Source organism: Haplochromis burtoni, unplaced genomic scaffold, assembly GCF_018398535.1.
Source record: "Haplochromis burtoni strain Fernald_Lab_line unplaced genomic scaffold, NCSU_Asbu1 Contig_35, whole genome shotgun sequence".
Lineage (NCBI taxonomy): Eukaryota > Metazoa > Chordata > Actinopteri > Cichliformes > Cichlidae > Haplochromis > Haplochromis burtoni.
The window spans coordinates 2,651,951-2,679,633 of NW_024582396.1; the positions used below are offsets into that span (position 1 = coordinate 2,651,951).

General features: G+C 41.1%; 1 protein-coding gene across 2 annotated transcripts in view; it reads right to left on the bottom strand.

Annotated features, from left to right (window-relative positions):
• The window catches only part of sorcs3 (sortilin related VPS10 domain containing receptor 3), a 239,272-nt gene that overhangs the window by 107,177 nt on the left and 104,412 nt on the right, over positions 1 to 27,683 (bottom strand). The window contains exons 3-4 of one of the 2 annotated variants that reach the window (XM_005919300.2): positions 8,075 to 8,174; positions 1,015 to 1,173 (exon numbers count right to left, since the gene is read on the bottom strand). In XM_005919300.2, coding sequence (XP_005919362.1) covers positions 1,015 to 1,173; positions 8,075 to 8,174 — 259 coding nt within the window. Of the gene's footprint in view, positions 1 to 1,014; positions 1,174 to 2,685; positions 2,760 to 8,074; positions 8,175 to 27,683 lie in introns of those variants that run through there. The other variant, XM_042219615.1, reaches the window with a different exon arrangement.

Here is a 27,683-nt window from a genome sequence, read left to right on the forward strand (position 1 = left end):
TGAATGAGAGACACTGAGGCAAAAACACTTGATGTGGGACTCTAACCAACAGGTGGCGTCACTCTGCTGCTCGTTATAGAATTGGATTGATTATTTTCATAAAGAAAATAAAGATATACGGAGCCCCGCAGGGGACATGAGAGAAAAAAAAAATTAAGACTGACTTTTGCGAGATCTCGCAAAAGTTTTAGCCGCATTCTTTGACCCGTTAGCTTGTCGAAGGCCAAAGGCCGAAGAAGGCATACTGCAGCCGGGAGGAACACCGCTTTCCCGGAACATCGTGCCTCGACCTCCCGGTCGGCTTCGAGCTGGCGGCCTCCGAAGAATGCGGCTAAAACTTTTGCGAGATCCCGAGTTTGCTTTGCGAGATCCCGCAAAAGTCAGTCTTAATTTTTTTTTCTCCCATGTCCCCTGCGGGGCTCCGTAAAGATAGAACATTTTTATTATCATAATTAAAAATGACTTGTTTGTTAGTTTTCTTACAAGCGCTTTCAGCAAATATAAATTTGCTGTCACACACACTTCACAACCCGAGCCTTTACAGTGATTTGGGGGGTAGTGTAAAATAGATGACAAAGGATGTCTGTGCTTGTATTGATTGTGGCGCATGTTACATGAAGGGTTAGTTAGTAATGGGGAGAATTTAACAATTCAGTTCAACAAAAGTTGAGCGTGGAGATTTTTTTTTAGCACCGTTACTGCTACTACTGAAGAGCTTTCATGCAAAACAATCAATATGTTTAGCTTACAATTTAACCAAGGGGATTGTGACAATATTAAAGGATGGATATAGAAATAGAGTGTTTGTAATAATAGTGTGTCTCAAAGAAAGGCCTCACACTTAATTCCAGCTAAATAATTTTAAATTACATTCATCGGGTGAGTAAAAGCCATCAGGTAATTAGCTAAATTGAAAAACCTACAGTATGCTATGTGAGCAGCACAAAAGGTTGCAAGTAAGGAGCAAAGAGCTAATTACAGGTGAGGACAGAAAAAAGATGACAATGATCTCACCTTCTGGTCGTGACTGTAAGCTAAGGCCCAGTCCTCTTCAGTGGGGTGGAATAAAAGGCTCAGGAGGTAGAAATTGAGGCGGTACTTCTGGTAACTGGCTCCCTCATCAGTGCTGATGAGTACGCTGCTCTCAAACTCCGGATCTGTCAACACCATAATCTGAGAGTGGGGAGGGGAAGAAAAGGAAAAGGATGAGGGCGTGCACACACGTGAAGGATAAAGGTGTGCGTTTTTGAAGATGGGAGAAGAAAGGATTTAAAGGGCAAATTTTGTGCAAAGAGGTGGAAAGATGGGGAGATGAGAGGAGGTGGAAGAGAGACATTAGTGTCAGCAGAATAGGCTCGGCATTTTGGCACACGTCGGGCTTATGCTTGGCAAACAGCTCTGGAATATTTCCAGCTTCATTTCTTGACTGTGACTGTTGCACTTGCGTTGCCATAGTTCTGCAGCTTTTCTGAGGCGGCGCTTCGGCATTTTCATCGTCTCGTTCCAAAATAGAAGGCTGCTCGCAGCAAAGAGGGAAGTGGCATCTAAACCAAAACACAACCACATTCGAGCATGTAGGTGGCATCAGAAAAATTGATCATTGGAACGACTTGTCCAAATAGATTACAGTAAAGTGACGCCACTTGTGGTCTAGCTGCAATTAAGTGCCGTAGAAACAAGTGATTGAGCAGCCATGCATGAATCTGCACATACAGTGTGTTATTTTGGTTATCAGTCGGTGCTTTAGCATGTCATTTTTCCTTCCAATAAAACTCTAATTTCAAATTTAACAGCTCCACAGTAGTAGAAGCCCTAATTTCATGCTTGGAATATTTCTACTAGAGCTATCACAGTTATTACAGTATTCACTAAGAACAGGGATTCCACAATGCATATTTCTTTCAGCTAATGACATTTGGAGTCTTTGTGGGAGCAGATAAAATGTTCACAGGAATTCCTCCTTGAATAAAAAGAAGGTGTTAGCATAGATGTAGCATTTAAAAGGGATGGTACTATTTTGACTCATAGAATCTGAAATGAATCCATCATCAGTTTGGTTTACTTTTATATAAACAGGGATTTGAATGATTCCACACAAATAAATAAATAAATAAAGGTGTTTTGTTGTATGCTTCACTTTTAGGGTAACTAATCTTGATCAATACACACTTCATCACAGGATAGGTGTGGATGCTCTAATCAGCCATAACATTAACACCATGCAGAGTTATGCTGGGAAATCTGGGTTTTGCATTGGTGTGGATTGCTCATTTGATACGTACAGCCCACCTCAACATTTCTGCGCTGATGCAGTGCTCCCATGAAAACAAAGAGCCTGTGGGGTCTGAGGCATCATTGTGTAACCCACGGGACCCACTGAAAGCATTCACAACGGCATCACAGGTATCGGGGGTGTTTCAACAGTACAATGAAGATGAAGAAAATATTGTGCATCTGATCTTTAATGTCTTTATTAATACTGTTTGCTTGGCTGCGAAGACTTGCATGCTGCTAATATGTAAAGCAACATGCAAGTCTTTGTAATATTTATTATTTCTCGGCCAAACAGTTTGCAGTAAATGTTTTATAGCTCACCTTTAAGAAACGGCTGCTAATTTGTTAACACACACACACACACAGTAAAATTGAACTGGTAAGTCCAAAAACCCATTTTATTTTTCTTACCAAATCCTGATGAAAACACTGTTTGCCTGACTGCTAGCGCTTCTGCTTACATAGCCTCTCAGCTAACTGCTTATTGGTCCTGTTGGTCACCTGGTTCTGAAAGCCGCCCCGTGTTGCAGCTGGAAACGGGGTTAATAGGCCAATCTGTGCTCCACAAAAGTAAAAAATAAAAAGGAAAAATTAGCTTGACTCCAACGTTCTCAGAGAGCCAAGTACAAACCAATCTACCGTGTTTCTCGTTAAAATTAAAACATGAGGTAGTGCAGCTCTGAATGTTTCTCTCGCAGTGTTTAGTCTGTTATCTGGCTTACACTACAACGCCCACACCTCCACTATAATTGTGTGGTGGAACGGTGGGTAGCGATGGCGCTCACAGCCCAAACGGCTGTTTTCTCTCGTCAATTCCATTTGAATTGGAAAAACAACAGCACATTTGTCACTGACAGAAAAGCTAGACTTCTTTCCAGAGCTTTAACCGGGAACCCTCCCCGGTGGTGATTTAGATAAATTGTTTTTCATTAAGCACCAATAAACAGGCAGCACTTTCTCAATCTGGGTTTCTCATTGGCCCGGGCTCGCCAATCTTGCCATTCATTACCTCTCACTGTCTAATGCCAAGGCCTCCTGATATCTGCAACAGTCTTTGGGGCTTGTCGGATGTAATTTACAGTTTTTAAGCAGTAATCATATTTCATCATGTTGCTGTGAGCAGCAGAGTCTGTTTTACATTTTCAGTCACCTGTCAGGACTTTCAGTTAAAGGAAAGAAAAGCCTGTCTGAACACATTGTATGTCTCATACAAAAATCTACCCTCGTCTTTAGCTCGAGCTTTGAACTGAGCGACGAGCGTCATGTATTCTTGCTACAACTATAGCTTTCAATTGCAGCATTTTAGGTCATCTCTTCTGTAGCCTTGATTCAGAGAGGCTCACGACGGGCCTCTCATTTTATCGGGAGCCAGTCGCAGAAAGCATTTTCAGATTTCTATTACTCACTTACCACCTTGTTCGTGCAAAAACAACCACATTACTTCCCAACCTCAGACATTATCGTAACAAGCCCTTTCTGTCTGTCACCTCTGCAATCAGAAAGAACCCAGAACCAATTCAACGCCAATACAAAGGCGGGAAATGGAACACCAGCCAATTTCTCTCCTGCCTACTAAAACAATCAGCCTCAAACAATAATTATTCACTTCCAAAATCCCAGTGACTGATAGCATTAGCGAGAGGTGATTAAGATTTCCCTCACAGCATCCACTCGGCCTCGGTGAGGAAGTGGGCGAGTGAGGAGAGTAACAAAACGAAATCGATAAAGGTCGGAGGGATAACCTTTGTGTTTTATCAGCCTGCCGTTGAGCTGTGCATGGGCTATGGCACCAAGACGGAAGCCAGCAGCTGTCGGATGATGAGATGTGGAGGTATGGATCAGAGAGGGAGGAAAAGAGACTCTCTGCAGCAAATGAATCGCATCACGCCAGATCAATTGAGCTTTGTCTTTGTTTGACGGGAGGGTTTAACACAGTTGTCGCAGCACTATGCTCATTAAGCTTGGATCAGGACTTAATCGCCAACATTTAGCTATCATGTTTTCACTGTCTCGCTTCCTCAATGGCATTTTAACAGTGCACGTCCTTATTTTTAATTTAACGTAATCCATGAGCTGTTCGATCAAGGATTTAGCACATGGTGAGCATCAGAATACAGCCAAGAAGATTCATGGCAGCTGTCAATTTCAGCGATCTGCACTAAATGTCATTACCATCATTCAAATCTATAATGTGACTTTGTAAAAGGTCACAGCTTCACCTTATTTCTAAAACAATGTAAGCACAAAAGAAAAAACAAAAGCAGTTAACATATAATGGCGCCTTTATTGTAGTTGAAGGAATATCTCAGAGGGCAGCAGACGATTGTATCTCACAGTGACTGATTGGGCACCCAGACGGCTCTTTTTTTTGAACACGGGCGGACATTAAACACGACAACTCAGATGCAAGAGGCAAAAGATAAATAAAGCAAGTGTTCAGGCAAACTTTCATACATGCATGACGGTAAACCAAAATAATTAGGCCATAGATGAGGTCGAAGAGGCAATCAGCCCACAGGCAGAACGAAACTGGGAAAACATTTGGATTATTGTTAGATTTTTTCCAACGTACGCCGTTACAAACCTTCATTAAAAAAACAAGGACTAATATCAGTTGTTTACATGAGTACACGTGTTATTTTTTCTTTTTCTCGCGTAAGCCGAATAACACAAAGTGTGTCACATCAGCAACCTGAGAGAGAGAGAACCTGAGGGACTACGTTTCTGCTATGCCCTTGATGTGGAATTAAATTTTCTCCACATAAACAGAGAGGAGGAGTGAGTCATGAGGAGCAATCAGCATCGGCTATGATCTGTTCCTCACCTTCACGTGGTTTAGCTCAACACTCTTGGAGATCCTATTAACTCCCATGGCACGCAAACGTATTCAGGGTCAGTACCTTGGCTCGGCCCTGGCATAGTGAGGCTGATGAGCCCGAGCACCTCCACAACAACGAGCACGTTCTCCACACGGCCTGTCGTCACGCTTTGGTTTGTGCCGCACGTGAGTCTAACCAAGTAGGCCAATGTAGACAAAAGGATTGTTTCCAAGGATACGTAATCATATTGTTGGGAAAATCTCAGTTCTGACTAAACTTACTTTGAATTGACTGTTTAAATGTTTTAAAGAAAAATTTTTCAGTTCTACGGTCTCGGCGGTCCTGGGTGGCGTTTAAAGAAGCCTTTGTGAATATTTTATAGCGACAACTGATCTAACATATAAACACTGTGACAGTGTGAAACCTACAGAGAGTTCTCAACTCGACGTGCAACCTTTGAATTCCAAAGTCAGTATTATTATGACTGCTATTAAGGCCAAACCCTTCCTGCTTAGGTTTAACCTTCTTAACAATGTTCTCAGCTGCAGGAGGCAGCCCACCAGCAAACAGCTGACTTATAATATTTACCTTATAATATAAAGTACCTTCAGATGACTAGTGATGATAGTGCAGTGATGCTCTTTAGATAATGTGAAGTTCTACATGCATAATCATTAGACAGTCTATGTAAAAGAGACCTTACATATTTGAACCACACTTTCTGTCGATGTCTTTACTTTGAATTTCACATCTTAGATGGAAAATAATCTAAAATGTTATTCTTCATACTGTAACAGTTGCAAAAAGACATAAAAGGCAATAGAACTCTTGTACAATACTATTAAAAATAATAAACAAAATAATGACTCACATAAAACATACTTTAACTATCTGTCTAATGTTGTAGTTAAAGTTACTGACGGATTAATGGATTTGCTTTTGTGCTTGCTCATACTAACCTGCGACTCCAAAGTGTGACTTGTTATTCCAGCTAACAGCCCGTCGAGCTCCACGTAAACAGCATTATTGTCCCCGGCCATAAATACCAGATAAACTGATCATCTTACTGCTTTCCAAACTTTATTTTTGCCATATGCATACGATAGTTGCCGCGTTGTGCCCGAGAGAGCTGGGTCGATATATATTTATGTACAGAATACTGTAAATTGACTGAAAACACATGGATTCAGAAACAGCTCTGGTTCCCTTTAGGCTACAGGTTGAAGAGACTCCGACTGTAGCTTTGCTGCTTGGAGCACACTCTTGGCTATGATTCCACTTGCCTATCAAATTTTTGCTTGGAGCACCAGATGCGTGATGTTCAACACATGAGGGAATATCAGAGTTGCAGCCTGATGCTAAAGGCTTTGGATCTCAGTATAAAAGTGTAGGGATTTAGAATCCCTCCTGCTTGACAGACATGACCTATAACCCTAAAGATAGAACAATGACCAAAACCCTAAATGATTGGGTATTAATTAGCACATTTCATTTTAGCTGGAGTTAGACAGATGGATAGAAAAACATATTCGTAGATTATCAGAAAACAATAAAAATCAATGATTGACAGAACTCTCTGGCAAATGAAAAACACTGGCAGATGGTTGGCAGCTGGCAGTGGTCATGGGTTTGTTTTTTGGGGGCTTGAAATTCTTAAAATTCCACTTAGATTGTTGCCAGAAACATTCTTATAGAGCAAGGACTCACTGTACATAGTTTCCTAACTGCCGACGATTTTATCCACAAGCAAACTCACATAAGATTTTCAATTTCAGATGCCAATAATAATAATATCGAATAACCTATGTTACCTAGTATTCTATTTAATACCTCAACTTGTAAACACAGCATTTAGCAATGAGCACTGATTTAATCCTGTAAAAGCCACAGAGGTATGTCATATAAACCAGGCAGCTGCTCCAAACATAAACACTGCTTTCATTTACCAAACAGACCTGTTCTGTCTGTATTCTGTCTCTGTCAATAAACCTCAAGACTTTCTGCTGATGTTCCCATTGAAAAGCCTCAAAATGAGCTGATTCGCTTAAAACTATGATTTGTCAAGTTCAATACAGATTTTTAACCTCTAAACATCCATCACACAACCAATTATTATGGTACCTTTCAGATCGCGTCTCCTCAAAGTTCTTCTGTTATAATATTTCCATTTGGGTTTGCCAAACAGCAGTAGATGTGGCCCTAACCCTACCAGGTCTAAACAGGTCGTGGACAGTGTTCAGGCGACCTGCACGTTAAGCTGTTAAGCAATAAATTATCATCCGGTTAGATTCAAAATGTGACCATGATGTGTTTAAATTCCCTGCAGATCAGCTTATTTATTTAAGTGCACAACACACACAACTCGGTGGTCTCAGTTCTACATGAGTCTCTAAGCTGCAGGCAGGTACTTAAATCGACAGTAAATATGAGTGCAACAACTGGGATGTTATAGTTGTAGCTATAGAAATCCTAATAGATATTTTAACTAGTGTCAATATAAACATGATATTTCTTCATGGGGAGTAAAGGATTTGATAGTTTATTTATTCAGAGTTTTGCGTTGTAGTGATGAAAAAGTCTGAATTTCATATTTGTTCTAAATAAATCATCTTTGTGAGTCCCAGTGCCCTGTTCTTGTTGGCTTTTCCTAAAAAATGTGCTTTGAAAACAAAAACCAAACCAAGAAATAAAGTAATCATGCCAATTACAATGTTTTTACTAAAATTGGTCTTAAGTTCCACTGACAGTGAGCTGAAACCAAAATAAAACGGGCAAAATAGACATTACTAGTTATTCAGTGAATAGAAAGAGTTTTCTCTGAAAAGACGGCTCTCGGGAGAGCAGACTGATGAGTATGACATGACTCATGTTGTACTGATGGAATTAGGCCTGTGCAAATGTAATCAAACCCAATTCATTAAAGGAAAACATGTCAAGCATTTCCACTGATGAGCAACTTTTGTGATAAATGAACGTCTCACCTTTCTCTTGTTAGACGGACAGACGTATAAGTAACTTAGGACAGTCTTGGATCCAACTTTGTCATTCATTCTCTCATATGTGGAGCCGTAATCGGTGGATCTGAAAGAGAAGAAGCCATCGGAAGCGTGAAAACACTGCTGTGGATAACCCCACTGGAAGTTTGAATGCATGAGTAAACAAACAGATGAAGGATTCCGGGGACATTGAGCAATTCGTGTCAAATAAATTTCATTTGCAAGTGATGAAAAGGAATGCGATATCACACGCAATGGTAACACAACATGCAGGATAAAGGCCGGTACACCACTCTATATAGCTGCTCTGTGCTGGACCAAAACCTCTGGCAATAGAACAAGAGAAGGTTAACCAATCATCTATAGCTGCCAACGAAAATGATCCATTCAAAAACGTCTAGGGACCTGGCACTATAAATAATTAATTCTCTCCTGATGACTACTATGAAATAAAATATGACGAGTGCAAAAACATGTGGATGTTCCTGAACCCTCCAGCTTTAATAATTTAACAGTGGGAATGAGCCTGTTAGCCAGCCTAGTCCCTAGAAACTCCACATGAATCCATCATCACTAGTAACTACCAAATCCGCCTTCAAGTAGCATATTACAGCTTTTACAGCCCTGTTCTGGCTTTTTCTTTTTTTTCGTGGGAGCTATATTCATACCCCGGATTTCTCTCTGTGGGGAAAGGAGCACCCACACACCTCTGCAGCATATCTCCCGTTTGGATTTGCAGTCTACTTCAAGTTATGTGGAAAGTGAAGATGATACCTATTTCCAGATTCTTTCCTTTTTCAGTCCAGCTTGTGTTCCTTCAGTGGGAACGGGCTTTCAAGGAAATTGCAAAGAGATGTCTCTCATTCTAATTCATCTCAGAATGCCTGAGAGTCACAGCAGTTGCTATGATTACAAAGCACAATAATGAGTCAGATGGACAGTGTCATTTCCACAGCATATTAAGGTGAGGTGTGGGGAGAAGTGTTGCACTGAGAATGATCCTGATTTGGAGCGGGAGCTGTGAGCCTATGTGCTTAGACTCTGTATTCCACCGTCGGAGAATGCATAAGTAACGTTAAAACATGCAGCACGCTGGTCTTGGTATAAGCGCACACCAAGCATGCAATCATCATCATCATCATCATCATTGTCTAGTCATCTCAATGCAAGTTAATAATATCTTTGATGAGCCAACAGGAGAAAGTCAGATCATGATTAGCTGTGACCTCCCAAATGACTCACGCTCTGTACAAGGCTAATTATTATCAAAGTAAAATAATCTGATTATTATACAAGATGACAAAAGAAAGCTACACACATCGTACTTTTAGACCAGTTTATAAATGGGAAATGTAAATAGGGATACAGCGTTTCCAACTTGACAGCAATTTAGAGTCCAGACTACAGGAATGCCCAATTGTTACTCTACACTATATCCTGAAAGGGAAAAATTGTAATCCAGCTGCTTTCTGTAAAGAAGGATACTAGAATTTGTCCTCACTGAGACCTTGTGAGAGTATTAAGGTCTTTAGGTCTTAATCAGGGTCTCCATCCTTTCATGTTCTACTCCTGCAAGGTTGTCCAACTGCAGTCCTTGAGAGCTACCATCCTGCAGCTTTTAGACGCATCCTTGTTCCAACACACCTGAATCAAATGAATGGCTTGTTATCAGGCCTTTGCCAAACTTGATGGCATGCCGAAGAGGTAATCCAACCATTTGATTCAGCTGTGTTGGAGTAGGGATGCATCTAAAAGCTGCAGGATAGTAGCTCTCGAGGACTGGAGTTGGACACCCCTGTTCTAATGCATGCTAATGACCAACTCTTGGGGGTTTTCACTGTAGCCATGATATGCAGATGGCAAATAAAATATATCTCTTTCAACACTTCAACAAACCAGCAAGCCAAAAACGCCAAAGAAAAATACAATACATCATTTGATCTCCACATGGCCTGTTTAACTACACCAGGGGTGTCCAATTCCAGGCTTCAAGGGCCGGTGTCCTGCAGGTTTTAGATCTCACCCTGGGTCAACACACCTGAATCAAATGAGTTATTCATCACCAGAACCCTGGAGGACTTCAAGACATTTAAATCAGCTGTGTTGGATCAAGGACACATCTAAAACCTGCAGGTCCTTGAGGCCTGGAGTTGGAAACCCCTGACCTACACAAACCTGAAGCCTGCTCAGACCTGAATGACTTTTGACTTGATTAGTGAACTATTTGAGGCTTTCTAGCAACCAGATAGCGTCAGGTACCAAAAATGTGTCCCTTTGGTTAAAGCTTTTTAATGCAGCACTTCTCAGATTTGCAAAAACTGCAAAAATCTGAAATGTGCTGGTTTCACAAGTTTTCTAAAATGTTAGAAAATGTATCTTACTGCTGTTGAAGCTGGGATAAAACCTAGTTTCAGCGACAAATGCACTGAGATGTTTCTCACCGCTGATAGGGCCACTGAGCAATGTGTTGATTGCAAGGCCCCCTGACTTGTTTATATGCCATTCATGCAAATGAACAGGTGGATGGTTTTATACGCTCCTGCTGCGTTATTGAAATGTAGTGGCAGTGACATGTTAACAAAGTTGGAAGCAAACGAATCTGAAAAGGAGAATTTTTTTTTTAATCCTCGTTTAATGCTCTTAAGATGTGTCATAATAAATTAAAGGCACATGCTTTTTACTATGTACACACAAAATACACTCATTAGAACCACCTTTAATGAAAAGTCTGCATGCTGCCTAATTCATTAAATCGAACGGCCCTGCCATCAAGATTACCTTGGTGAATCTTTTGCAGGGGTCTAGGTCCTAGACCCCTCCTAGAGTCTCCTAGACTCTAGGAGATAACACGTACAGAGAAGAGTTTATTTATCTATTTATTTATTTTGTATTTTAGTTAAATTAAGTTTGCAGGTCCTGCCTGCCACTTCAGCTGAGGTCAAGTTAAAGCTGTGATTTGACAAGCACAATCACATTTTGTACAATTAAATTAAGGCGAACTGAAAGTATTTCTTATAGGCTCAGAGTGTGTTTTCAGCCAAATTTGGCCGGTCCTTGCGCCTCTAATCACATTAAGTGTTCAGGAACTGACAAGTCCAATTTGACCTGAGCTGTACTTTTAAGGATTCTCAGTGATGCAGAGAGGATTATCCATGCTTACATTTCATAGTACATCAATTACTGCATTGTGTTGTTTCACTAAAATAGACCTAATACTTATATTGTTTCTATAGAGGTCCGGCTTAAAAGCCACATTGTGTCTAAGATTCTCTTCAGTGGCTGCTTGTATTTAATACTTATGAATTTATTTATTACTTGAAAGCACTGAGAACATTTTGTTTCTCCATAGATGTGAAGCCTCTTCTGCCTTGTTTTGTCCCTGCCCGATTTCTTTTCTGCATATTTGTCACACATTCAGGTCATCAGACTGATTTCAAATTTTGATATCACGCAAAGATGAACTGAATGCAGGGATTTATCTCCGTGTGAAACCTTACACTTGCCATTCAAACGTGTTCACCTCTAAGTCAGTCAGCTTTCTAAAAACATGTTTGAAATCACAGTTAATTAATGATTTAACAAGAGTTAAATCCTTTTAATAAAGAGGTTTGGATATTTTTTCCCTCAATAAAAGAATCATCAACTGCATTTTGTGTTTACTCAGGTTATCTTTGTCTGTCGTTAACATTGGTTTCATGACCTGATGACACTGAATATGTCTCCCTCCAACCAGCTCCCTGAGCCTGGTTCTGCCAGAGGTTTCCTTCTGTCAAAAGGGAGTTTTTCCTTCCCACCATCGCCAAGTGCTTGCTCACAGGAGGTCATGTAATTGTTGGGGTCTTCTTTGTTTCATTACAATATAAATCATTGTTGTTGTGATTTGGTGCTATATAAATAAAAACGAACTGAACTGAATTAAAACTTGTGTGACAAAGATGCAAAGGTGCGAATGCATCTTCACAGCGCTGTATAGATGTAGAGTATGTACATATGGAACTGAGGAAAAAATGACCCATCAATGATGGATTTTATAGATTTCACTCTAGCGTTGGCTCAGATATCACCTTCAGCATGGTCATAATGAAAGTAGATCTGTACAGCAAGATGAATCCAGCTGCCATCCTTTGCAGTGATAGCCCAAAAGGATCATATCTGAGGAGACACGCTGCTTCCTATTTGCCTTTTGCAACGCAGCTGCAGCCATGGAGTTGAGCTCTATTGGAAGGTGAACATTTAGTGAAATAAAACAACGTTTGCTTATTTTTTTAGAGACTGAGCCTGTCCACGTATGCTACAAGATACTGCACCTCATTGTTTATGTCTAGTAAAAGCATTTAATATCAATGCAGAAAAAAAGAGCCTCCTTTATGTATAGAAATTGAAATTCTTTTTATTCAGATAAATCACAGCCTCCATGTAACATTAAAAAAAGAGTTTCAGTTGGCTAATGCTAACCATACCATATCATCTTATTAATAAAATAATTTCCATAGGCATGTAAGACTTGGTTGATACTTTTATACATTGAAGAATTTGTATTTTATCACTGAGGTGGTGAAACTTTAGATACATATAACTAGTTAAGTAGATACATTTCCTTGTAGTAACTTAAGATTAAAGGGAAAAAGTTAATATCAGTCTACAATGGTAACTTTGGTGTAACAGGGCAGTCCTCACCCCACCCCCACCCGCCATGCACTATACAAGCACATTTACAAAGCTCCATTCACTGATTGAACTGACTAAAGCACAAGCTGCTTTCACCGTGTCCTAAAAACAATTAGTCTCCGGCACTGCGGTGCCTTACACAAGTTTGAGCCGTGTTCAAATGTTTTGTATCACAGGTTGTTATTGCAGGTGATCAGATGGAGAACACAGTGGGGGCAAATGGGTTGAAAGGAACATTTTCCTTTTTCCCCCAATCCTATAAACACACTCCCTGATGTTTCACGAGTGACTGAGCTGATGGAGGTCCGTGAGCAGTAACAAGACCACAGACACTCGAAATTGCCAATTCTCTTTTGGTTGAACAACTTCATTCTTATTGGCTAGAAAATGACATTTTATGAAATCTGTGTCCAGCTTTTGAGTTCAGTAAAAGTCTGAAGATAATTAATGTGATTGTGATATTTATCTGAACTTCTGGATTTCAAAACACTTGTTTTAATCTGGATTCCCCTCCCCTTGTTGGTTCAGTCCACCGAGAATCTTGTACGTCTTGTTTCGTCCTGTTGGTAAGATGAGAAAAGAAAAATAAAGAAAAAGGAGGCATAGTCCCAGAGACGGTGTCTAATGGGAATGCAGGAAAGAAAGACAACTACTGCCTACTGCTGCTATTTTGAATGTTCAACAAATTTTCAATTTGAAGCACAATATAAGTTTCTTTCTTCCACCTGCTTCCATTTCTGTTGACTCGTGCAGTTTCTGTGGAATTAATGCCTGTTTCGGGCCTGTGGTGAAAGATAGCAGCTTGGAATATTTTTGTGACTATCGGTAAAGGAGATTAAGGCAGATTTGACTCAGGATGTTACATCAGACTCTCCTGAGTGCAGGATTCTCTGTAAGTCTAACTAAACAGACTTACTATACTGGTGAGAGCATAATCGATTACACAATATTCAAGGCCTCTGTCAGCCTCTATACTTTAAAGCTTTAAAAGAAAATCCCAGATTTTCTAAGTATGCCAGGCAAACATGTATCCTGGAAAATACCGAAATGGAATCTTCTATATCAGTCACAAAGTGGAGGTCACAAAGTGAAGTCCTTCCATTTTTTAAAAGAGCCATAAAAAGAGATGCAGTGCTGAGGATCACAGTGTGGGAACATCAAATGACTGGAATAAAAGGCAGACAGAAATTGCATTAGGGAATGTTTGTGAGGTTTTGCCAGATGGCTGCCAGTAAAGCAGAACAATTCAGCGTTGGTGTACAACACGGTTGACCGTGCTCTGGGGAGACAGAGAAAAAAGCCATGCACTTCAAAGACTGTGGAGACTGAAGGATGAAAACTTCAACCAAATCATCTTAGTTTCTCAAGCTTGTACAAACAAAGCACATCACCCTGAAGCATACAGGAATTAAAGGAAACTGAAGTCTGCTGCAGTGCAGTTCCAAAGGAAAAAACAAAAAACTATCCGACTCTTTGTAAACCTGACACTGCGTTACTTGCTATAAAGTTCAATCTGTTTGTGAATGTATGCATGCACATATACAACAGCAAAGAGACCCGGCAAGAACTGAAAACACCAAATCAATATTCATCAAGGGTCTAAACACAAAAGCATCATCAGGTGGCTGTCAAAGCCAAATGGCAACGACTCAGTTATCCTCAGAAAATGAGTCCAACGCAGACACGGAAGCCTCAGAGAGCAAGAAAGTCAAGAAATAGGAAAAGGTTTCTCAGCAGAGAACCCTGCAGCAAAATCAAGCCCGAAGACTCGGAACACTCACTGACTGATGCGCTCGAAAAACATTCTCGGCGCTGGTGAACCGAAGCGTTCTATGCAGTGCTGAAGGGTCAGAGGTAGAGACGCCTGAATGAGTCGCAGACATTTCCACTGCAATTGTCTGAATTGTTGCGGTCTTTTGTTCCAGGGACAGACTCTTGGGGCATGACAAAGCCAATTCTGCTCTCGCCATAGGTCCTCGACACAAGCTCACTCTCTGGATAGTATCAAGGGAACTTTGGGTGACCACGGAAAGAACTAAACAGAGCCGTTGCCAGAGCTGAAATTCCCATCATTAACCCCCACCGCTATCCAAGCCCCAGCTCAAAAGTCTGATGCTTCCTCAATGATGATGATGGAGCATGCCACTGCAAATGCAATTTAGCCACAAAAGGCAAAGAATCATGAACCTCACTGGGTGTTTCAAGAGGATGTGTGTGAATAGAAGAAAGCAGATCCAAATGTATTTGGGCCAGAGGGGCCTAGCATGCGTATTGTGAGAACAAACCAAATACAGAGATTGTCTCTTCACCTGTGTTTGGCTTTTCAAGCCAGTTCTTATTCAAAATAGTCAAATATTGCTGTTTTCTCAAAGGTGCTCACATCTCAAAACTAAGAAAAAGATGCTCTTTTGCATTTATGCTGTGACATACTGTGTTTATGGCCAAAGCAAGGCAGCTGTTTAACTCCCAATTCACCATAAATAAAGCACAAATGTTTTAGTAATTTATCAAACACTTATTTTAAACTATGAATTATGTGTTAGCCGGCACACTGGACTTCTCTGAGAAGTCAAAATTAATCAAAATGTTCAACCACTTAAACTCATTTAGTGATCAGAAATAAGAAATACCTGTAATTTGGCCTCTTGATCAACAAATAATAATGTGTCTTACTCTTTTTGTTCATCCTTTTTTTAAAACAGTGAACTTTAATAAATATTTAGTATTAAAAAACATCTTTAATTAAAGAGCTTGTGTGGATTAACCATTAAAGAAACATATAAAAAGTGTTAATTATCAATACTGTTAATTTAGAGTAGCTGTGGAATAAAGCTTCATTTGGTTGGTGGTCTAATGAAGCTGTTAACCTCTTGTTACCCTTTTACATTTAAAAGCACTTGCTAGGTTTAATTTTTCAGTGTGATTTGTTGAAATGGTGCGTTATAACCTAAACCACAGTAAGGTAAAATGTTATTAATAGGTGACCTGTAACAGTGAAGATACAAAGAGCAGAGATAGTGACAGTGAACGAGATTAAACACTTTGATCCAATCATTGAAAACCGAGGACACCGCACAAGAGAGATGAAGAAAAGACTGCAGGCAGGGTGGGGTGGGTGGAGACGAGTGTCAGGGGTGATTTGTGACAGAAGGTTAGCAGCTAGAGTGAAAGGGAAGGTTTACAAGATGGTAGTGAGACTCGCTATGATGCATGGATTGGTGACGGTGAAACTAACAAAAGCACAGGAGGCAAGAGCTGTTAAAATTTTCATTGGGAGTGCCCCGAATGGACAATATTGGAAATTAGTATATCAGAGGGACAGCTCAGGTTTGGAGATGACATTCGAGAGACAAGGCTGAGGTGGGATGGGATAGTCGATATACTGGACAAAGGATATTGAATATGGAGCTGCAGGGCAGGAGGGAAAGAGGAAGACCACAAAGAAGATTCATGGATGTAGTGAAGGAGGCCATGCAGAAGGTTGGGGTGATGGACAGAGATGGTAAGGATTGAATGAGATGAGACAGAAGAAGAAGAATCAGCCAATGAAAACAAAGTCAATCAGAAACCCCCAAAAAGACAAACAAAGATATCACAGCCATTCCTTCAACTCCCTAATGATGATGTCACGGCTGGGATGGCCGATGTGTTTGAGGTGTGAACCCAAAAGCAGACACGGGAGAACAAAAATAAGTATAACAAAAACTGAGCTGTTTATTAATTATGATATCGAACAAAAAACAAACTGTGATGAGAAACCTGAACGGTCCCTGATCATGTGGCTCTTTTCAGAATCCCTCACCAGCAGTTGTGCTGGGCAGCCACTGACAGCAGCAGCAGACCTGACCCTGGCTTCTAAAACCTGTGACATTTATGTTTGAGATTCTTGTGGCTTACCGAGCTTTGTATATAGTGTGTACATTAGCTTTCACTTGTAAATAGCACATTGTAAATAGCACTGAAGCAGATAGGGTGAGCTGCCTTATTATTTTTCCTTGTACTGTTTTCTCCTGTTTATCTCATTGAGGGAGTTAGGTGTGACGTTTGTCCTTTGTTTCACATAGGGTTTTAGATAGCACCTCCTCTCCTGACTTAGCTTGTTCTGTTTGTTATTTTGGCATTGTTCACCCCGGAGCTTCATTTTCAGTGTACACAAACAAACCTCCGTTCACCAAGAAATTGTTTTGTTCTGTGTATGGTTTTAGGGCCCAGGGCGGGGTCACTTCCTTTTTTAACTCTTATGTTACGTTCCTGTACCCCTAGACTGGGGGGTAACATAAAGTGGGGGCTCGTCCGCTCGTTTCTTTTGCCATTCTTTTTGCTCATTGTGTTTTGTAGGTTGCCTACAGTTTTTGGTTGGCAGTTTTCTTGTAGTGTTGGGGGTAAAATAGCCACAATGACTTTTGACATCTCCGCATAAGGGCTATGGAGCTGGATCCCTCCAGACAACGCAATGTTACCTCTACCCCAGTGAGTAAAATTGTGAGTAAACCTCCTGATTCATTCTCCTCTGATCAGTTTGATGCAAGCAAGCAAATTGCTTTAGTGCCACCTTTCAGAGAAAGTGAGGTTGACTCTTTCTTTAATGCCTTTGAGCGCATCGCAACCACTTTGAAATGGCCCAAGGATGTGTCGAGGATGTGTGGAGTTTGTTGTTGCAATGTCAATTTTGTCGCAAGCTTGACAAAAGATACAGGGAGAGGGACACAGAGGAGAGAGACACATGGGGAACCTACATAGACGAGGAGATAACACCTAAGATGAACTAATAATAACCCCAGAACTTAACATTATCTCATAAGTACTCAAAAACCAAATCACTCTGCTGCTGATGCTGCAGGTGTATCAACCCACTGAGACCAAAGGGAAGCTTGTAAGTATCTGTGGAACACAGCATTTAATGCTTTGAGATGAGAACTTGGTTCCCTGGTTAATGTACCTCCACTCCAAAGACAGGCCACTGAGCTAAACCTGCTTTTTAGGAACTTCTTTGTTGACTTTCAGGTGAATTGTTTTCTCTATAGGTTAAAACTAAAAGAAATTTCATTGAAAAGTTTGGTTTTTTTCCCCCCAATCATCTAGATTTTACATACACACTGACAACAAAGACAGTCAAGAGATTAAAGGAATACTCTGGGCAATTGATCTTTATATTCACCAGATTTGAGTCCTAATGAAGTCCTATGGGAGACTGTGGTGCTATAAAACATCATAATTAAGGCAAACAAAGTATGGCTACGATAGACTAAGACAGCGATTGCACCAAAGCTTGTTCAGTCTGTAGGTAGCAGCTAGTTTATTCCCAGTGAGACATAAAGATTACTTCCACCAGTTTATACAGATATTTTAGGCTTGGACACTGTAAAGAAAGTAAAGACTAATAAAAACAGTTAGCAACAGATCATTAACAGCTGGAGCTTTTGCTGTAGTTGGCAGTAAGAATCTCACAACATCAGGAACATTGCCACATGTTCCTGCTTTAGACTGAAAAGACCACAGAAGGAGGAAGAAGTGCTAGAGTTAGGTGAGGTTTTCATGCATAAATAGATGGACAACACCAGCTCACCCAGACTTGGTCTCATCAATCGTCATGCCTAAGTCACATGTTGTTCTGTGACGTTGCTGTTCTGTGCATCTAAATAATGTCGTTTGTCTAGCTAATTTTCTCTGATTGTTGTTTATTGGTTACAGGTCGGGATTCAGTGTCATCAAAGTGTGTTTCAAAGATATCTGTCCCAGTTTTAACCTACAGTAGAAGTATAGACAGCTAGATGAATTGAGGATCAATGAGCCCTGGGTCAGAACTGCTTGTGTTGTAGACCAAAAGGTCTCTGTGCGATTGCCCTGCAGCGACTGGCGACCTGTCCTGGGTATTTGTTTGCCATTTATTCTGAGACATGGAAAAAAAGGCTGAAGTTTCAGTTAGGCCAAGCAGGAAGAAGCAAGCACTGAAAATAAATGGATGCATGAGTTGCCCAAGGCAATTAGTCTGTTTCTTGGAGCCAAGACTGCTTCAGTCAACCAGTGGATTAATACGCGCTTTAATCCGAAACACTAAGCAGGCGCTCCAGACAGAATTCAGGCAGAAACACTGTTGTCATACTTCAGCGTTAGGGTAACTACAATTGTCTTCGCCATGTTGGTTTCATTTAAAGCAGCCTCCCTCACCAACCATTTCAGATTAAGTTGTTCTAAAAATATGTAATCCTCAAGGGGAGGAAAAGAGAACAAAGTCAGGGGGAAAAACTGCAATTCAGTGATAATTGGTGCTGCATACCAAGAGTCTGAAGGTTGAGATGTATCATAGAGTTAAATGGAATGAGTCTGTGAATCAGCAGATTTTTAAAAATAGAATATAGATTTAGTTTGCTTAACAACACATGCAATTTATTTAGTTATCTGTTTTTATTCATACTCCATGTTGGATGTTTGCACCGAGGGATGTATCTGTGCAAATGTGTTATATCGCTTGTGTCTCAGATTAGGCACTACTGCATGTATCTATACATAGTTTTACATCTTTTCAGCCCTTTCCAGTTACTATACTGATGTTTTAACTGTGGTGAAGGTGTGAAATGTTACTACCACGTACCAAGGTGGAAGTTCTGCAGTTTGTGAGCTGCTGTTTTTATTTCATGTGGATCCAACTCTAAGCTTTAATAAAACTAAAGTGGATGAGCTTTTTAAAAAATAAAAAATAAAAAAACACCCACTACAACGTTGTTATGAAGAAGTAATTAGCTAGAGAGGCTAAAGCTATTTTTGTACCAAGCTCTAAACATATTTCATGTTGCTGTAAAGGTGGGTCTTTTAACATGGGGGTCTAGGGGATTGACTCACTCTTGGAATCAGACTCAAGCAACCATTTCAGGAACTGCAGTTTTTATCATATTTCCACTTGTTTCTTTTTTCAGAAACAGAAGCTGCAGCTTGAATAATGGCTTTTTGCTGGTGCATATTTAATGTTTTTCTATTATCCTGCCCCACTCCACACCACTTTGTCTTAACCAATAGACATACAATTATGTTTCTACATTTCTGAAAATGTCAACAAAAAACAAACATTGTAAAGTCAGCAAAGGAAATATGTCCCAAAAGGATGATTATGACTGCAGGTTTCCCCAACCTTAAAGACCAGTCTATTTACACCTACAGGCCAGTGGACACTCTTCCAAGGATGAGGATGTCCACATCCTGGACAGCAAGGAACGCTGGTTTGAGTGCGGAGTCAAGGAGGCCATTTATGTGAAAAGGGAAAGACCATCTCTGAATCGAGGAGGGGCCTAAGGGTACATCTGTCACCATCTTACAATGCTGTGATTGCAGCCATTCCCTCAACTCTCTGTGAATGGGACTCATGGCCATTGATCAGTGGGCTTTGGTCAGTGGTTGTTGATCAATGGTCATGAGAATTTGAATATCAAATCAAGGAAATGACCTCAAAGCCCAGTGTTCATTCAGTGAGCTAGTTTCAGTTATTATGAAAAGTACTGTTTATAAGGTTGGAAACCTGCAGTCAGCTGAGACTGAAGAAGTCACTTGGACGAGTGTCGAAACGTTTCTCCAGCTGAAAACGTCCAGATGAACCTTTCGGTGTGATTGAGCATGCATCAAGACAATCTGCAAAATAATTTTGATACTGAATGTAATCATGGTGTCACATATGTATATAATTATATATACCATTCATCCAGTCATCCACATCAGGGTTGAGATGGAGCCTCCCAGCTGTCAAAGAGCGGGGGGGGGGGGAAACCCTGGGCTAACCCTAGCCCGGCCAAATGGCAGCTTTGAACCAAGACCTTCTTGCTGTGAGGCAACAGTGCTAACCACAGTTTCACTGCACCACCATGCTGCCCTGAAATTGATTATATAAAATTGTATCCAGACACACATAGACCAGTACCTCCTGTTCGACTCCCATCACCCTCTGGAACACAAACTTGGAGTAATTAGGACCCTACACCACCGGGCAGAACATGTTCCCTCTAAGCCTGAAGGAAAAAAGAAGGAACACACACATGTAAAGGAAGCACTCAAAACGTGCGGCTATCCTAAATGGGCGTTCTTAAAGTCAGCAAAGAGGCACAGAAAAGAAGACCAGACACCAGCGAGGGAGGATAAGAAGGACAGACGCAACAACATTGTCATCCCCTATGTAGCCGGTGTATCAGAAAAACTCAGGAGAGTTTTCTCCAAGCATGACATCCCGGTGCATTTCAGACCCAGCAACACGCTCAGACAGAAACTGGTTCACCCGAAAGACAAAACGCCAAAACACAGACTTAACAATGTGGTGTATGCTGTACAGTGCAGCGAGGAATGCCCAGACCTCTACATCGGAGAGACCAAACAGCCACTTCACAAGCGCATGGCACAACAAGAAGAGCCACCTCCACAGGACAAGACTCAGCAGTCCATCTGCATCTTAAGGTATAATGCAGGACAGCTTCGCACTAACTTCACCGCACAGTGACTTTGTCCAATTCTGCTCTTCATGCCTCATTTATTCAAAGTGAACAGCAGCACGCGTAGCCCAGCAGTGTGTAGGGACGGTACCTTGCTCAGGGGTACCTCAGGTTAGCGTTCAGTGAGTCGAACCCCCGACCTTCCGATCATGGGGCCACCACTCTACCTACTGACTATCCCTGCCACAATTTTGGACAGAGAGGACAGATGGTTTGAAAGAGGAGTGAAAGAAGCCATCTATGTCCACTGTGAGCGACCATCTTTGAACAGAGGCGGGGGTTTACGACACCAACTCTCTGCCATCTATAATCCAGTTTTGAGATCCCTTCCCAGACGCCTTAACGCCCACTCACATCCTGGGCCATCTGATCTCAGGAATTCGCATGATAAGGTGGGGCCAGGTTTCACAATGAACTCACCCGAAACTCTGGCTGATTGGGACCCACACCCAGTTTCACACCTTGGCTCAGGCGATTAGAGGATCATCAGGGGGTCCTTTTGTCCCTCTGTGGGGGGTACTCCCACTAGGTTTATATCTGGGACTCTCCACCATTTGACCTTAGAACTGAAGAAGCTTCTCGGATGAGAGGTGAAACGTCTTCAAGCAACTTAAAGAAGTCCAGACGCTTTTCTTTGCAAGCTCCTTTGACTACGATGACCTGGATGACTGAGAACCTTCACAGACATGCATTTTAAATGTTTTGACATCACAGCATGTCATTTTTTTTTTCAAATCATTCTAATTCTGTCACAAGTTTTGTTTATATAAGAATCAGACAATGCCTACAAATTATGGTGCTCTTTCAGCTCTTATACTCCAGTTAGTTTTTACAAATTACCACCAGGTTTGGCACGAAACCGAAAGTCAGAGTCCAAAAAAGAAGGCTTAAGTAGACTGTGAACTCTGATCATTTAATACAACCATACTTAAAGTTTGTTTATTTTAAATAATTTCAGTGTAGGGTGAGGAGATGAAGTATTATATTTCCAAGTAGGAAAAAAAAGCTGTATCACGTAAATGGATTATATAGAGAAACCCAGTTAGACCTTGAAATATAGATCTGAGCCCACATTTACAGATGGAAGAAAAAGTTGTGCTTTAAGCACAGGATGGTGTTTACCTGCAAATAACACAACACTGTGGGGGATAAAGTTTGAACTGTATAATAAATGAAATCAACGTAAAACTTTCCACTGGATTCCATCAACAAACACTGTTTGAAGTCAAGACACGGAAGAAGAAATAAAGTCATTCTTATTTTTGCTACGTGCCCGGTGAATAAAAACGGTGATATTACACGAGCTCTAAAAGAGAATAAAGTATGAAGACTGTGTTGAAGCACGTCTTGTGCAGAGGCAGCAAGCATCCAGCAGTTTTTAATCACTGCTTCCATCAGCAAAGCATATCTCAGCGAGGAGAGTCATAATGTACAAGTTGTCAAGGAGTTTATCTATGGAATATACACTCACCCCGAGCTACACTCTTGTGCAAACTTCCACACACACACACACATTCATGCTGAAAACATGGTACGCGCACACAAATGCTTGCTTCTTTCCATGTTTTCACCTAAGGCAACGGCTGCACCATCTCTCCTTTAATGCGAAATCCACTGAAGCATAATTGAAAATGACTTTGGAGAATTGCCACGTTGAGATCGGAAGATACTGTAGTTGCAGGTGTTTCTGCGCGAGTTGTCAGTGAAACACACGTGAGAGCAGAGGACAATGAAGCGTGGCAAAAATAATGGTACCTCAAAAGACCGAGCACTGTACACCAAAGTCTATCTGCCCTTCAACAGATTAACGATTGCATTCATGTCCGTACCAGTTTATACGTGCGCCCGTTCTGTGTGTGTTTATGTATGTGTCTGCGTTAGTGGGTGATGTCGAAAAGAAAATACAAAAACAAGCCATGTGTGAAACAAACAGAAAACAGGAAATGTGCCTGCAGACCGCCCTAGAATTCATGCTGCTGTTAATACAAAGTGCTGCGAAAGTCGGCGGCGATCCTGCAGTATATAAACAAAAGATTTCACATAACAACCATGTGCTGGAGTGTGATATGTGGAAACAAAGAGTAAAGGAAAAAGTGGAGAAAAGCTGAGGAAAAAATGGCAAAAAAAAAACTTCACAGAATCCTCGCTGACATCAGGCCTTAGCAAATGTAGCCCTGCCCGCATCACTGCACTGCAACACGCCGAACAAATTCAGTGTTGAGAAAATACCTTAAAGGAACATCCGGAGTGGGACAGAAGTGCCGACATTCAAAGATCACTCTCGGTGACAACGTTAGTTATGTATCGCACTCACAGGTCGTGTTCTCCATCCAGGCCCGACAGCGGGTAGGGAAGTACCTCTGATTCATCCCCTTCCCCGCTCGCCACGCTCTAGAATGCTTTTTCCAGAATAAATCTTTAAATAAAGTATAAAAATTTTAAAATCTCCTCCCAGACATGCTGACTTTTTCATGAGCTCCAGAAGGACTTTGGGTTACAAAGGATAACTGTGCTTTTGACATCCACCTGTTCTGTCTCATGGTTTAGATTACCTTAGCCAACCCCTTTTTGCACTTCTCTGTTTGCTCTGAGATGATCCAAAAATCAGCTTCCCTCACAACTCTACTGTGTGTGATTTAAAGTCAGAGTGCAGGATTAGGAGGTGGGGGGGGAGTATTTTTCAACCCTGCAATGCTGCCAGAGCAAGCACAACGAGAAATGACTTCTATTCATTATTAATGGAAAGAGAGAGCCTGGAAAACCGCAATTGGATGGCCAGTTTATAGTTATACAGTTTGCGTTGTTAGAGAGCAGCAGCACACCACAGTGGCCAGTAGGTTGGTTCAACTGTGTCTCTGGGGGGCTGTGAGAGATGATAACTGACATGTTGGGGTCAGGAAGCAGGAGTGAGGCTACGTGTCTACAAGAAGCGAAACTCTCAAGTGAAAATGCTCATGAAACATGTGAGTTTTAAGAAACATTTTTCTGCTTCCAAAAGAAAACCTGAAGATTTTAAAAGCTTAAGTGACAGACTGGATGCATACAACATGTAAGTACTTTCAGTGCATTATTAATGCATCCATAGCAGTGTCTATGAAGCTCAAAGCTCCATAAATCCAACATGGAGCCGATCAGATTCAACTGACTACACTTTCTCTTCTTCTTCTTGTTGTGAGAAAGGAAACCTACCTGTATAACGTGTCAGATGACATGCTGATGTTTGAGGTTTAGACAGCAAAAACTTCAGAGGTTTGAGGTGCAAATCTGGATTACTGATTGGCTAAAAGTTGTCCTCGTTCAAGTATCTCAGTAAAAATGCTGCACATACAAAAATAAAGTGCTTCAAATGCATTCTCTAATTTTAGGCTCTCACTTGTTTCACGGTGTTTTGCTGCCACTTTCCCACGCAGTCAGTCTCAATACTGTAGTCCAATCATCTTCTCTCACACCTTCATTGAGCGAATCAGTCTCAGCTTTGCGTGGTTTAAATCTGCTTTTCACACTCGCTTTCATCCAACCCACCTGCTCCCCATCTCCACCTCAGCCTTAGTCTTCATCTTTACCACCACCAGGGTCTAGACTCTGTGGTGTCGTGTCCTAAATCCCATCATTGCTGGAATTCAGTTCTGCCATGATGGCTCATAGGAGTCTAATCACCAAATACATTCATTGAATTGCCCACAGGTATGAAAGATAGTCTGTGTATCTATTTTACAGGCTAGTGACCTGTTCAGGGTGTACCCTGCCTCTTGCCCTGGGATAGGGTCCATCCCACTTCTGAGCCTGAACTGGTAAGATGCACAGAATCAATGGGGGAAAAAGTTTAGGAAGGTTAATTTCTATCTCTAACGAGGTAATCTATGATAAATCAGTAGGATTTATATTTTAGCTAAATTGATGTTGCATACTGAAAACGTTTTAATTAATACAGCAAAATACCTCCTAAAATAGTAGCTTTCATTATGTTGCATATGATAGATTTTAAAAAGATTTTCCCAGACGTTTCTAATTTTAATGGGTTAATAAAATGTTTGCATGCATACTTAATGACTGATGCTAACAGCAAACAAAAATGCTAGAAAACAAATTACACTTAAAATTAAAACTGCTGTTTAGCCCAGCAAACAGTAGACCTAAATTAAATTCATATTCTGTCCTATTTTATTCGCTTTTTTCCCCGCTCTGCACACCCACAGGCATATTGTTAGAGACCCGGGGCACAGACATGGGGGTCAGGTGTGCTTTCAGGCATCACTTCCACAAACACATCTATCCCATGGCAGTCGGAGGTAGCGTAATGATCTGTCTGCAAATGTACTGAGATGCTCTAAAAATAAAGGGACAGCACTTTCTTTTGAATATATAAGTGCCGAGGATAGAAATATTTCTCCATTTTAATATGTATTCCACAGCCTGCATGAGCATCCCCGGCTCCTTTTTCAACATAACGGATGAGGGTTGCAAACAAACTTTTGATTTATATCTGCCATAACTCCTTTGGAAATATGCTCATCATGTACTGCGTATGCAGAATCCAATATTAAATCATTCCCTCCTTTTCTGTCAGTGTAGAAGTTGCTCGGCGGGGATGAACGACTCACAGATACAAGTGTTTAGCAGAACACCAGCTGTTTCTCTGGTGGAGACTTGGTGAAGTAGAATTGATAAAAGCCAGGCAGGGCTGTAAGAAGTGTGAGCACGCTCTTTTTGTTTGATCGCGTGCTCATTTGCCGGCGTGCATCCTGTTGTGGCAGTGCAGGGGTAAATACAAGTTGTGTTTCCTTTTCCAATGAGAAATGGGGGGGAAAGGTGCTCTACTAGAAGGTGAGTGGGAGCTATCCCTCACGACTCTGCGGTGCCTTTATCTGCTACCTTTCTTCTTTCTGATAAGCAGCTCCGGAGCCAATCGTGTGGAACTTATAACTCAGACGTGTGAAAGGGAAGTTTTACCAAGTTAAGTAAGAAAGAGGTAGAAATGAATAATAAACTTTCCTCCAAGCATCAACTTTTCCTGGGTGCTGCATAAACTCCTGTGCTGTTTGCACACACATTGAGCAGTCCTGGCAGCGTCTCTCAGCATTGGCAGCAGCCCATCCGTAATCTCAAAGGATCTGAGCCCGTGGCCGGCCTCGCCACTGACCATACAACCGGCCCCTGTGCGAGCGCCAGCAGCGCAAAACAAAATGTGTATTTCACTACAGCACCCGGACCACCAGCTACAGCACGCCAGCACAGTCCAGCGTGTTGCTGTGGGCGAATGATGTCATAATGTTGTCCTCCGTGGAAATATTTGTGTCATTTCGCATAAGCGCTGTAGTGAAAGCTGCGAGGCTACCCGCTGCTGCCGACAAACGCCGGACTGTTTGTCGTGCATTTGAGGAGTATCCACTTCCTCCTCTGCATGAAGCTGCAGGAAAGACAGAAACATGGGTCCTACATCATAATAATTACAATAACAAATTAAATTACTTAAAACAAAAAGGGAACCGTCTCAAATCTCAGAGGGATGGCCAATGCACTTGAATAACAATTACGAAATTCCCCATTGCATCCAAAGCAAAGCTTCATAATGAAATCCACCATTTGCTGTTATGACAGGAAGCAAACGAGTGCATGCTTCAGGATATGAAGAAAAGGCCCAAGAGTATGTAATTAAAAAGAAACATTTAAATATTGTGAGAAAAGAGCAGAATAAATGACCTCTTTAATAACACACATCACACAGCGGGCTTTTGGGCTGCTTCCAGTTCTTCCCATAAATTCCATAATTGTATGATATGCTAAACTGTTGGCTTGCGTTCACTCCAGGTTGACAGCTCCTTTTGAAAGAACCAGTCTAACTAGTTCAGTCTGACAAATAGCCTGTTGTGTGTGCTGGGCTTTTGATAGACATTTGTGATCTTTGTAGCTGCATGGATTGCATGCTAACACGGAAAACACTGAATACAAGCAGCATGTGAACAACCTATCAACCAGGACAAAACCGATGCACTTTTATTCTTTAAATAACTGCAATCAGCAATAAATACAAAGGCTTTTCCTAACTTTATCTAATCCTTGTGAATATTGTTAAGGGTTAAAATTGGTGATTATTATCATTACTAATGGGCCCAGTCAAGGGTGAGAGCTTTCATATGCTACAACTTGTTTTGATCAAGCCCATTTATGTTACGTTACATCACCTACAATAACACTGGGGAAGTCTGGCTATTGAAACTCTAATATATCCCATGATTTTAATGCTCAAAGTTGGTTATAGAAAATATTGTGCCAAACAAAAGATTTGGGGTTTAGATGGTGATACTAATAAACTAGCGCTGTCAATAGATTAAAAAAAAACGAATTCATCTCAGTTTTCTGTAATTAATCGCAATCGGATTCATCACAGGGTTACTGTGGATTAATTTTGATTAATCACGATTAAATATCATTCATTTTTTATCGATATTAATTACATT